Source organism: Ambystoma mexicanum, chromosome 9 (genome assembly GCF_040938575.1).
Source record: "Ambystoma mexicanum isolate Mex_15411 chromosome 9, UKY_AmexF1_1, whole genome shotgun sequence".
NCBI lineage: Eukaryota > Metazoa > Chordata > Amphibia > Caudata > Ambystomatidae > Ambystoma > Ambystoma mexicanum.
The window spans coordinates 388,045,766-388,059,873 of record NC_090931.1 but is presented as its reverse complement, the minus strand read 5'-3'; the positions used below and the strand labels follow the sequence as shown (position 1 = coordinate 388,059,873).

Here is a 14,108-nt window from a genome sequence, read left to right as displayed (position 1 = left end):
TGCAGAATGTCTTAGGTGTGGGGGAGAGGGAATGGGTGTAGGGAGGCAACAGAGAGGGGCTCCCTGTCGCCTTCCCACAATCAAGATGGTGGCACCCAGGGAAGGGCCTTGGGGTGGCTGGAGAAACGCAGGCAGTACCCTGTGTGTTCTCACTCACGTTTCCAGCCACCAGCTCAGCGCCATTAACTGGGGGAAAATTATAAAAAGAAAATATAAAACTAGTACTTAGTATGACGATGTCATGAGTCATAAGGACATCCTTGCTTGGAGCAAAGGAGAAAGGCTTGAGAGAAAGGAGGGATAAAGGATTGGAGCATTGGAAGACGTTAATGGACTGTGCATGTCGCATGATCTTGCGAGAAAAGAGGAAGGACTTGTGGGAGAATCTTTTAGAAAGAAGAGAGAATGTAGGATTAGAAGACCAGGACCAGAATGTAGGATTAGAAGAACAAGATGAGAAAAAAAAAGAAAAAAAAAACAGAAGGCAAACGTAGATGGGATAACAAAAAGAGAGAAGGTAGTAGACCAAGATGTGGGAATGAGGAGGCAGGTTCAAAAGAGGTGGAGGAAAGCAGTAGGCAAAGATGGGAGTAAAAGACAGGAGGCTGAATACAAATGGGTGGTAAAATGGAATTGGAGGAAGGGCCTGAACAGGAGGAGGTCGGAGGGTACTTTGCTTTGTATAGAAGGTAAGGTGGTACTTCCCACTAAACAATGTCAGACCAGATTTATTTTATGGAAGTCGTTGATCTCTGTCTAGAATTAGACTGTGCAGTCAATGTTATAAAGTGGTCCATCCGTGAAATGAGAAAAAATGCCCCTGTTAAATATATCCAGCACACTCTATGACTATTATCCTTTCAGTTTCACAGTTGGTTGCTTGTGATAAGTCATCATAGATCGTATGTGCTAATTCACTGGCAGATGTGACCAATGCTTTCCATCCCTGCAGCTTGTTCACCTTTTCACCACTGGAACTCAAGAAAGACCCTGCTGATGTATCTACTTCACGATCTGAGCAATGACTGTCATTCCATTCTAGAACTACTGACATGAAGCTGGAGAGATGTAGCGTATTTGTTATTTGGTACTTGCAAAGCACAACACCATTTGCACAGCCTCTTCGGGCTGGCATCTGCATTCCTCCACTGGGATGCGAGTGGAGAGGGGCCGAATCATTTAGGTGGCTGAGGATAGAGCACACCGGAACTGGCAGAAGTGGATTTACCCCTAGACACAGTTTTTTAGGCGTAGTATAGGTTTTAAATCTCCCATGACACCAAACTGCAATGTTGATGGGGAACTATTTGCTTAGGGTATTTGGGTTTTGTAACCTCCAATGACACAGGGATTCACTGGTTCCCTCAAGGTCATCACATTTACCAATCTTCCATGACACCAGAGTGAGAGTTGTCAGTGTGGTCAATTTCCACATGGGGGTCTGACTTTTTACAGCCTTTAACAACCCTGAAGTGACAATATTTAGTGTGAGCAGGTCCCTGGAGCTCTACAAGTGTGAGTAACCTGGAACCTGTGGGTCCTGTACTTTACCATTGTTAGTTTCTATGCAGTGTATATCCTATTGAGGGTTGGGCCAATCTACACTACCTGCCCCAAGGAATCTATCTATATTAAGATCAAATGATCTGTTTTTTTTAGAGGCATTGGGACATGGATGATGTATTCCATTTTTCAGTTGGTGGTGGGATCTTGAGTGGGTGGTTGTGGTAATTTGGTTGTTGTGCATTGTGATTGGTGGAGTCAAGACCCCCAGGAGCAAGGTTGACTAGTGTTGGAGTCTGTATGGGGAATGCATAGTTACTCTGCCTCATCCTCATGTTCTGCATATGTGTCTTCCACAGTGTTTGTTATTAATATTATCATGTTACTATACAATGCTTCATGTTGGATTCCTCCCATGTCCAAGCACTGTAATAACAGGTTTAAACCAAAGTAAATGGTTCTCAGTTTAATCAAACTTGGGAGCAATGAAGGGTTCGGTTAGCCACAATGCGATTTGAACCTATGTTTTGTAGGTTGCACACAGATCTGAAGTGAAAACTTCTCTTTGAACCATCTGGCTAGCCTCAGAGTGTCGAAGAATCTGATCGGTCTGTTTTGGTCGATTTCCGACTGCTGAAATCTTTTTTTACTGAATTTGATTTACTGTCAAAAACAGGGGAAGACACGTTGCACCATCCTCTCGCACCCACCCAATCTATATTGCCTGACTACGAGCCGTCATTTACCTTTATGTGCTAAAAAAATGCCGTAAAATAGTTTGACTTGACCATTTGGAATTTGATGAAATAATATATTCCCAAAGGATCAGTTATGTGAAATGTTGCTTTTAAGACTTATGTGACGAATCTGAGGATGTCCTCTCTTCTCCCCGAGGGGGATACCTTTCCACTAGGGTCAGGGCAGTGCGTCCACAGTTTAATACTCCCCCTGGGGGTTGGAGATCACACAGGAGATAAAAGCCCCTTATGGGATTAGGGACGGCCATTTCCAGAGCGTGGTATCCCACTGCCTTAGTAGACCCTCCGCCCCTCCTTCTCTAAATCAAGATCTCCCTCACTTTCCCCAGGCAGTGTTAATATCTGTTATTGTAAAACTAAACCACTCAGTATGATAGAGCGGACTAACAACCCTAGAAATACCAAACGCTTCCCATGTAGCTCTACCATGACTACTGTGATGAAGAAGAGGATCAGGAGTATAATGTTGACTCCAGAGAACTGGAATGAACACTCTAGTCTTTCACCGTATTCTATTGCCCCAGAAAAATACAAAAAAGGTAGACGGAAAACAAGATGGAGAGAGAAGTCCTTGAATGAGGAAGCTCGGCAGACACCAACCCGGCATACTGGGAACTGTAGCAGGAGACACCGCATGGCGCTGAGCAGGAGCGAGAAAGCAGGCAAAGGAGGAGCAGCTCCTTTGTGCGCTGCCCAAACAGACCTCAGGCCCCAAAACCTGGAAAGCCACTGGGCAGTGAAGCCCTGAGCTGCGGAGGTAGAAGGGACTGGTGGAGTGGCGGCCAATGAGAAACCGAAGGGCAACTGATGGGCGAGGACGCGCCGACCAATGCACGTAATCGAACGCTTCTAGAGCCCCCTAGGAAGCACTGCTCCCCGGAACACGTGCACTAGAGAAACCGGTACGTGGTGTGAGAAACCAAAGGGTGTCTCACCCGCTAGTCCTCTGGGACTTGTCACACAGGTGGCCAGGACACGGCCATTGCTTTTGGATCCAGTTCCTGGGGGTGGACCAGTGCGGGAGGATCACCTGGGTGAGGGGTCAACGGGGAGCGGGGTGAGGCAGCTGATGGCGATATGCGGTATGCGGTATTCCCCCCCCCCCATTTTGTTCATCTAACCCATCCTATTTTTTAGAATTTGCAGAGGTCCCAACCCTCCTCCCCCTTTTACACAAACACTGGGTCGAGGAAGAGGGTGACAGAGTAACAAGACCAACTCTCATACATCGTACTGGACATGTCCCATTAATCGAGTCAGGCAAAGTTAGGCACTTGACTTTAAGTGCATACACCTGATGCCAATGAGTTCTCTTCACACGGATAAAAGGCAGAACCTAGAGACACACTCTGAACAAAGCAGAACACGAGTACGAGCAGCACTTCTGGGGCAAAGGCAAACCTACTGGAGCAGAGCGACGGACCAAGGCACAAGAGCAATGGGTCAAAAACCCAAAGACTTCCCTACTAAGGGCCTCATTACGAGGTATGCCGGTAGCCATGCCGCTATTGGCGGCATGGCTGCCGGCAAAACCGCATCTGTGTCCGTGTCCTCGGAATGAGGACTTACCGGAACATTCCGAGTTCGGATGGCCTGGTAATTCCTCACTCGAGGACACGGACACGGTTCATCCCCATTCCCATTTCAGCCCCCATAGGGCTGAATGGGAATGGGAGAGGGAGTAAACAACGGGCCATTACGAGATGGCCCGTTGTTTGCTCCCTCTTCCCCTCGCGGGACCCGGTATGCACGCCTGGTTTTCCCAGGCGTGCTTAACGTGTCCCGCGAGGGGACCTCGTAATGTGGCGGAACGGGTTGAACGGCGCCGCAGCCTTTTACGGAGCCGTTTAACCCGTTCCGCCAGGGTCGTAATGAGGCCCTAAAGGTTGTTGCCTCCGACAGGACGCAAAAGACATGTGGAGAAGGCCAGATTCCACATCAGAAGGCTGCATCGTGTTTCAAGGATGCCAGCGACCCTCTCGGGTGAACGGCAGAGTTGGGAAGCGCGGCCAAGCCTGTGGTACTAACCTTGAATCGTGAATTGGAAACCGTAAAACCAAGAAAGAAACGCACAACGCCAGTGAGTTGGCAAGCGACCTGAGAGACTGTGTGTGTTAAAGAAAGAGACATTATATCGCAAGTGAAGGATGCACGCGTGTGGATGAGACGTTCAGAAAGGCAGACCTGTGAATGAACTCTGAAGTAAGGACAGCTGTGAAATCAGCAATACTGAGTGATACGGTAGTCAGGCGAAAGGAAGTAGCCCACTCGAAAGTCTCAGTGAAAGGTGCATTGTTTGTAATGATAAAGTGAATTAACTGCAAAAGCGAAGTAAGCAACATTAACTCATAGAGAAGGGGAGAGTGAAAGTTGAACCTTGAACCTTGAATTTTTTGTCAAATTGGTCCTGCAGAGGTCTGTAAAGAAAGCCACGCACATTTTAAAGTCCTCAACATCCAAAAGCGGTCTGAGCAAGACTGAGGGAGATCCGAAGTGTAATAATCTTGGGGAAGGGAGTCCCCTTGCTAGTCTTGTTGAAATTAGTTCTGAAGAGGTCTGAGCTCGGCAGAGGGGAACCCACATGAACTGTGTTTTGAAAAAGTCTGAGCCCAACAGAGTGGGGCCTACATTAACTTTTTGTGGAAACATTATTTGGAAGTCTGGAAAGAGACCTTAACGTGGAAGGCCAGGCGGGCCTCGATCCACATTTTGGAACTCTTTATTGTGTTGAAAACCCGAGCCAGAGTCTGTCATCCTGACTACATGGACCGCCTCACTCTGTGTGGTCGAACATGGTGAGGAGAGCTGATTCAGCCACATGTATCCTTTTAAAAACTGATTTTTCCTTTACATACATTTCTCCAGTATACACTTTGTTGTACAAGAGATAGGGAAGGCATTAGGTTTTATTAGCATAGGTCATTTTGATTTGACAGACTCCACTAGGCCTGTTTTGTTTATCGTTTGATGGTAGAGACTACTCCCATCTTAATTATAGGGCAAAGTAGGAGTTGTCCCAACCCCAGGAACTGTAATAAAGGTCTTACAAACTGTACACCTATTGTGTCAGTGTCATACTTGCGATACCCTGCCTCCCCTACATATGGTGTCCGTATAGGGATCTGACTCAATTGATAAAAATTGAGAACCCATGCTGGTAATTGTCATACCACCGGAAGGGTATAATAGGATTATTGAAGTCCTTGATTCTGATCGAATATCTACCATTAAGGAGACCTTATTCTCCCAATTTCAAATCCCAGTTAGCCAACAGGAATTTGTTTTTCAAACCTCAGGTGCCATTAGATACCCTTCCGATAACCCATTACCAAATATAACAGTGGGACCGAACAGACTTAAAAATAAGACCCTCCCATATATTCATTAGACCTAGAGGCTTAAAGCCACCTTTTTCTCAAACATTTTTTTTCGGTGTCAAACCCCCTTCATCAAAATCAAGTTCGAAAGGGTCAGGTGACTTCGAAAACCTTCTCTGAAGAGGTTGAGACCCTTTTCTTCTCCAAATCCGAAAACCGAACATAGGGAACCGTCACACCTCCTGAAAATATGGCTGTTATAGAAGCAGTCGTAGCTCAACTGCCAGCCCATCAGATTCAGGATGAAGCTTGCCATCAAGAAATTTTGATCAAGTTGGTCGAATTACAAACAAGACCAATATTACCTGAAGGGATTTTACAACCCTACCAGGAAGGAGAAGACCTAGGGACTTTTCTTTTGAATTTTGAGCGATTAGTTGAACAGCCGGGATGGGGAAAAAACGTAATGCTACTTGGGACCTCTATTTAAAGGCGAGCTGCAAAACACCTATGAGTTACTAAATCTAGCCTTGGGACCTACCTTCATATCCATCAAGGAAGGACTCCTTAAAAGAGTAGGCCAAACCAGTCATTTTTATCGACAAAATCTAAGGTCCATTAGATTAAAGCCGGTGAGACACCCCTGGAAGTAGGGGAACAAATTAAAAACACTGTCTCCCTGTTGTGCAGCAATACAACTCTGGAGGAGTTAGTAGAAAAGATCATCTTGGAACAGTTTACCAACTAGTTATCTCCTTTTCTACATTGCAATTAAATAGGCCCACCCTTAGCATGGCCATTGAGACTGGCCAAAATCCTTCAGACGCATCGAAACATGTCCATTCCTTACATAAAAATGAAGCTAGAAAAGATCAAAAACCAACCTACCGCTCTCAAAACCTGACATTAGAACGAGGAGGACTCTAAAACCCGAGAGTGGACCCCAAAAGAGAGGGTAGAAATAAAAAACCTGTAATTAAGGGAAAGGAAGAGCTAAAAAGCGAAGAACCAGAGGGATTAAACCATCACCACCCATCTGCTTCACATGTAAGGAGACAGGTAATTACGATCATCATTGTCCCAAAAATCAAAAAGGAGGAACCTGTGAATATAGGATGCCTAAGAGGAGAGGAATGGGAAGAAAAATAGGAAGAACTAGAAACCTTTAGCATATGTTTATGCCAATCCTCAGTTGAGTTTAGATATGGGAGAGTAGTGAAACCATGAATGGATACTGGCAGTAAACAGACAGACATAAGAGCTGATTTGGTTACTCCGGCAGATCTAGAACATGCTACCATGGTTAGAGTCACCTGTGTACATGGAGATAACGAGATCTACCCCCCAGTACCGGTGTACATTAGTACCAGAGGGGAATCTCAGCTAGTATCATCAGGGACTATCCCTGGACTTCCGGAAGACATTATTATGTCCACCCTCCTTCAAGAACCTCCTTGTTCACCTAGAGAATTTACACCACAAGATCAGTGGCAATCTGATTTCTATTCCCAGACCTCCCCGGTATGGGAATGGACGGAAACAGACCCTCAGAGATATTATTTGTATAAAAACCCTTTGATCCCAATTCATGGGCTACTCACAGGGAACTATGGTTAACATCCAGCCCCAACCAGCACAGCCGAAAAGAAACTCTTTGGATATGCGAGAGTCCCTGGATAAAAATTCCACTCGGCCTCTTCAGTGCCCTCAGACTAGAGGACTTCAGAGAAGAACAAACCTATCCACCTCGCATATGGGAAGGGTATGTGAGGAAACCAAAGGGTGTCTCACTGCTAGTCCTCAGAGATTTGTCATCCAGGTGGCCAGGACACAGCAATCGCTTTTGGATCCAGTTCCGGGGGGGGGGGGGGGGGGGGGGGGTAGACCAGTGCAGGAGGATCACCTGCGTGAGCGGTCTTCAGGGAGTTGGGGTGAGGCAGCTGAAGGTGGGACACAGTATTCTCCCCTTTTTTATTCATCTAACACATCCTATTTTTTTTTGTATTCTCTGAGGTCCCCAACTCCCTCCCCTCCCCTTTTTTACACAAACACTGGGCCATGGAAGAGGGTGACAGAGTAACAAGACAAACTCTCATACATCGTACTGGACATGTCCTGTTAATCGGGTCAGGCACTTGACTAAGTGCATACACCCGATACCAATTATCTCTCCTCACACCGATAAAAGGCAGAACCTAGAGACACACTCTGAGCAAGGTGGAACATGAGTATGAGCATCACTTCCAGGGCAAAGGCAAACCTACTGGAGCAGAGCGACAGACCAAGGGTTGAGAGCAGCATGTCGAAAACTTCAAGAGTTCCCTACTGGAGGTTGTTGCCTCTGGCAGGCCGCGAAAGACACGTGGAGGCGGCCAGATCCCACATCAGAAAGCTGCATTGCGTTTCATGGACGCCAGCGACCCTCCCGGGTGAACGGCCGAGTTGGGGAGGCAAGGCAATGCCTGTGGTACTAATCTTGACTCATGAATTGGAAATCTGAAAACCAAGAAAGAAACGCACACAGCTGGTGAGTTGGAAAGCGGACCTGAGAGACCGGTGTGTGTTACAGAAAGTTTGAAGTGGCAACATTATATCGCAAGTGAAGGCTGCATGCGTGTGGATGAGACGCGAAGAAAGACAGACCTGTGAATGAACTTTGAAGTTAGGACAACTGTGAAATCAGATATACTGAGTAACAGAGTGGTCCAGCGAAAGGATAATGCGCACGCAAAAGTCTCTGTGAAAGGCACATTGTTTGTAATGATAAAACTAATGTAAGCAAAATTAACTCCAAGAAGGGGAGAGTGAAAGTTGAATCTTGAGCTTTTTAGTCGAAGTGGTCCTGCAGAGGTCTGTATAGAAAGCCATGCACATTCGAAAGTCTTCAACATCCGAAAGCGGTCTGAGCCCGACTGAGGGAGGCCGAAGTGTAATAAGCTTGGGGAAGGGAGCCCCCTTGCAAGTCTTGTTGAACTTTGTTCTGAAGAGGTCAGAGCACGACCAAGGGGACCTATGTGAACTTTGTTGTGAAAGGTCTGAGTCGGACTACATGAACTTTTTATTGAAACATTATTTGGAAGTCTGGAAAGAGAGACTTTAACATGGAAGGCCAGGCGGGCCTCGATCCACGTTTTGGAACTCTTTGTTGTGTTGAAAACCTGAGCCAGAGTGTCATTCTGCCTACAGGGACCACCTTACTCTGTGTGGTCTAAGGTGGGGAGGAGAGCTGATTCAGCGACATTTATTCTTTTGAACACTGATTTTTCCTTTACTTACATTTCTCCTTTATACACTTATTTGTATAAGAGATAGGGCAGGCATTATGTTTTGTTAGCATAGGCCATTTTGATTTGACAGACTCCACTAGGACTGTTTTGTTTATCGTTTGATGGTCAAAACTACTCCCATCTTACTCATAGGACAAAGTAGGAGTTTTTCCAACCCCAGAAACTTCAATACAGGTTTAACAAATTATGCCTATTGTGTCAGTGTTATACTTGTGATAACATGCCTCCCCTACAGCGGGTAGAGCTGAAAACCGGGAGGTGTCAGCGTGCAACAGGAACAAAAGAATGAGAGGGTCTGGGACCCTGAGAGAAGCTGAGAGAGTGCAGAAGGGAGCATATGCTCGGCAAGCGAGAAAACCAAGTTATTGCACGCATACAGTGCGAGACTGGGACCCTCATCCACATAAGATTAAGAGAGAAAGAGCATCTGGGAGCCTGAAAAAAGCAGATACACTACAGAAAGGAGCACATGTTTGGCAGGAGGGTCAACCAAGTCATGCAATAGAACATTGCAAGTCTGGGAACCGGATCCATATGAAAGCCGAAGAAAAAGAGGGTATGGGACACAGATATAGAGATAGTCCATAAGAGGACATGCTCTTGGCGGCAGGAGAGTGATCCAAGCTGGACATATACTTGGCAGGAGAGTGAACAAAGCTATTATGTTCAACCACTACGATTCTGGGACTCGCACCCAAAAGAGTGTAAGAGGGTTGAGGACCCTCAAGACAATAGAGAAGGTTTAGCTGAAAAACCCATGCTTGGTAGGGAAATATACAAAGCCGGTATTATAAAGAATTAGGAGTCTGGGACTCTCACCCTTCTGAAGATATAAAATACTGTGACATTTACCTGGTTACAGTGCCTTTAAGACCCAAAGAAAAGGAAAGTGGAACCAGAAGGAATCCAGTGGAAAGGAGCAAATCCCTAAAACCTGGGACTTGTACCTGGTGGAATATTTCTTTTGTCTTTTGGACCACCTGAGACATTGGGAAGGTTTCTGCTGGCAAGAGTTATCATGAAGACTTTACTTTAGAAGAGACCCTCCCTACACAGTTCATGTAGGTTGTTAGTGTTAGGGGCAGAAGTAGGGTTTAGGGACACGACGGAAACAGACTTTGTTTTTACATTCTGGGGTATTCCTTAGTTTCCTTTGAGGCTGAAAAAAACCCCCTATCATTTAGAGATAGAGAGGCATTTTTCTTACCCGTTTCATTAGTTAATAAAAAAAGTTTATAGTAAAATAAAATATGCCCCTTTTGTGTCCGAGTCTTCCTTCGACGCCCTTACACTTAATTGAATATGTTGTACTAGTCCTGGTTACTATGAGCCCCTTCTTATTACTTCACCGTTACTGCATGAAGGGGCTAATGAATCTTCTAGCCAAACCTGAAAAAGTCAGGGAAGGTTGGACACTAAATAGCTACAAATGTCCTCCTATTCGCAAACATGCAGCGTTGCTGGCAGAAACCCTACAGCCCTTCTTCAGGCAGCACTTTTAAAAACGACACATTCCTGCTTGTAATTACCAAACAGATTCTTCCTGAACAAGCAGTTTTTTAAATCTACTCCAATAAATAAAATGTCCCACATTACCATCGCCCATCACCAGACCATCTGCCGCTACTCTAGCAAGTACCAACAGCTGCAAAACTAAGCTGTCTCAGTCAGGTGACGTTGCCCATTGATTACTCTTCCTGCTCTCCACAGTTTCTCTGTATTCTCCCCCTTTTTGTATAGTGCTTTGCTGCTTTCCAGCTAGGTTGCCACTATATACATGCCATACATGCATACGTATAGGTGGCCCTCCTGTGTTGTCACATTATAAGTAACACTCACATTTATAGTAGTATTCAGTGAAATTCTACATTTATTTGATGGTTGTTTTCAAGACATAGAATTGACATCTAAAACCACCTTGGGACATAAGGGGTAGAATGTATACTCGCCTCATTGGACATTTTCCTCTTCAAAAGTGGCGAAAGAAAACATTACAATTAGTGCCAGCTGCATCGCTCAATGTGTAAAATAAAATACGGCATGGGCTGTTTCCATACAAGTTTCCATACAAAAAGTTTTGCCAAGGTTTTGTGCAACTGAAAGGAATAAAAAAAGCTGCTAGACCTTGCAACTCACAATACGTACTTCAAAGGATGACCAAGCTACACGTGCCCTTACCATTAAACAGTTAAATATTTTAAAAGCCCACAACTTCCCATGTGCAAATAATAGGATGGGGAATTTAAGAAAATAAAATGTGCTCCTGAGGTGTACTGTGGTGGTACGCTACGAAATTGAAAAAGTTAAATTATCTGGGAGCTATTTACTTTTTAGCTAAAGAGGAAATAATGGTTTATCCCTACAATTTCTTTCTTACATTTTTTTTTGTTAAAGGTTTACTGATAGTTTTCAGATTTAACAATCTGAAAAAAGGTTCTATCTCCCTCTACTCCCCCATTTCCGCACCTGAGACTTGCAGAGTGGAAAGCTTCACTAATTTACAGTCACCAAACTGCTATACTCTTGCCGAGCCTCATACTTACGTCTGCGTCTTCATGTTTGTTGACCCCATGGAAATAAAATGGCTTCTCATTGATGAGGAACTGGTTCCCAGAGACCTTCACAGTGCGGATGCCAACAGGAAGTACGTACACATCTTCATAAAGTGTACTGCCAGCTTTCGCCGTTGTTGTAACCTGCCCCATAAACAAAAGTGAATGACGTAAGGCAAACAGCTGAATCTTGTTCAAAGACAACTAATAAGACCATGACGTACATTTAAGGAAGACATAACCTTGTGAGTGCTCAAGCAGACTGCCCATTCCATTCGTACAACTGTATGTCGAGATAAAGATCACAAGTTGGCGTTTATCAGTAGTACAGTATTTGGTGTCATCTAGCTGTAACACTTGTATGCCACTCGCTTGCAATTCACTTGGTTTCATGCTACTAGTGCTTTCTAGTGGTTGGATCCAGAAAGGCAATCAAAGTTAAAACGAAACATCATTGACTAAAAAGAAGTGTCTGCAACCACAATGTTGGCAGGAATGCTGCTTACTGGGTTGCCCAGCTCCTTGCCTCAAGTGCCAGAATCCTGAAGGGTTTTCTGGATATCCCTCATTCAAATTCATGACAAAAAATGTGCATACAGTTAAAAACATTGTATGCAAAATTCCCTCATGAATATTAATAAGGGGTATCCCGAAAGTCTGACATGTTTCAGGCCCTCAAGACCTGGAATTGGACAACCCTAGATCATCAAGGACATTGTTCTACCTTCACCTCACAATAATCTGGATTAGAAAGTGCTGCATCTATAGAAAATATCAACCTGCAAAACCACTGTGCAGGTAAGTAACTTTATATTTTACCTCCTGTATCGGTCAAAAGGAGTATACCGCAGGGAGTGATCGGGAGTAAAAAAAAAGGTTTCTTAGGAAGTCCAAACATCAGTAGGTATGCACAGAACACCATATTGCTGCTTTATGTAGGTCATCCAGTGGAATATACATGCCTCGAGGAGGTGGGGTTGCTCCCTTCCCTCTTTTGCAATGTGAATTTGCATTTTTTTTTTTATGCATATGCTGTGCTAGTTGGCTAAATTGTAGCGCACGCCAGTGCATGCTACATGCCCTGTTAACAGTCTGTTATGTTGCTTATAATAGAATGTTGTCCTTTTCTAGCATTATCTAAGTGCAGAATCTGTTGCAAGGAAGGTGTGGATGTGCACTACCAGGATCTGGACATTTAGGTTTTGCGACTACCCTACGGGTCCAGAAGCCACCCTGCCAGCTTTGACAATAAACCCGGAGAAGCCTTATGTTTGTGGGAATTGGTCTCCAAAAGGGGCAAAACATTTAAAAACAAGACCCAGCTGGAGTCCAACAAGAAGTCTGTGGCGTGATGATCAGGAATACACTGGCGACAAACCTCAAAATGGAGGCGTAGAAAGATTGCCACTCGCATTCATCTCATCAGTCGCCTCTTTTACAGAACGCCACAGCCAGTGACAGAAGAAAGGCGTGTGCAAAAATCCAACAGTGATGGAACGGGAACACAGGGAGCACGCCTGCATGTGGCCACAAACGCCAATCAATATACAGTGTGAAGTCAACATGCCATATTGCAGGTGCCAATGCTCCCAGGGGCCACACTAGTTCCGGCATACATGAGTACCACATTGACCCCCAATGTTCATGGCCACGCCAGACCCCATGATCCAAGGACCCTGATGGCCACATGCTCAATTTTATTCTCAAGGTCAAAAGGCATTACATCACGCATTTAATACTGAAATCTGAAATGATAACTGAAAGAATGAATGTTAATTAAGAATAAACACTTTCAAATGCCCATAAGCACAGTTTGAGATACACAGACCTGTTGTTCCTATGCGATGAACACTACTGCTCAAGAAAGTAATGTATTGTCACAGCTACGCCTCGGCACAAACTTTGCACCCAAGAGATTAGATAACAAATTATGCAATTAGATGTTTAAGTGGAGTACCTGCATTTTCAAAAGTAGGGACTATTTGTACCCAGAAAAACAAAGAGGACTGGTTTCCTAAGATATGCAGAATAGGTTTCCAGCTTCAAGGACACTCATTTATTCCGGAAAATGGGTACTGCGGCTTTACTAAAAGACACAGGAGCATCAGCGCCATGGCGGAAATTCCCAACTGCACGCTCACATTGAGGAACATCATGATCTGTCAATTATCCCCTCTAGAGGCCAACCACACAGGAAGGAGTGCGTTTCTTACGTGGAACTGCAGTTCTCCAGCTTTGGCATCTTTCATAGATACACATGTTTCGGGGAGTCCCAGCCAAAACGACGGGGAATATTCAGTTACATTCTTCCAATATTGCAGGAAAGAATAAACAGGTGTGTTTTACAACCCATCAACCTGTGTTGGGTGCTTTTGGTCCCATCAATTCGACGTTGAGTATTATGATCCGGAGGCCATGTTCCAATTCTAACCAGGCATCTTGTGCTTACCTCCACTTTAGCCTGGTGTAGACTTCATCGGGCATGGCCATGTGTCCATGTGAATCTAAGAAAGATACCAATGCTGGAGAACGTAATAGCTACTAGGATGGTATATGCGTGCATGACTCTTCGACCACAGGTCCAGTGTCACCCCAAGCACATCGGCAGGTCCCCTGACCGGTGTATGAGGTCTGAGCAGCACGCCTCAGTTGGCCATGCTGGAGATAGGAGAATTATACGACAATGATACT

General features: G+C 45.0%; 1 protein-coding gene across 1 annotated transcript in view; it reads right to left on the bottom strand.

Moving 5' to 3' along the window:
• GUSB (glucuronidase beta) overlaps window positions 1–14,108 on the bottom strand; it is a 579,332-nt gene that overhangs the window by 227,091 nt on the left and 338,133 nt on the right. Inside the window, exon 6 of the mRNA XM_069614870.1 lies at window positions 11,409–11,561. Within this exon, the coding sequence (XP_069470971.1) occupies window positions 11,409–11,561 (153 nt within the window). The remainder of the gene's footprint in view (window positions 1–11,408; window positions 11,562–14,108) is intronic.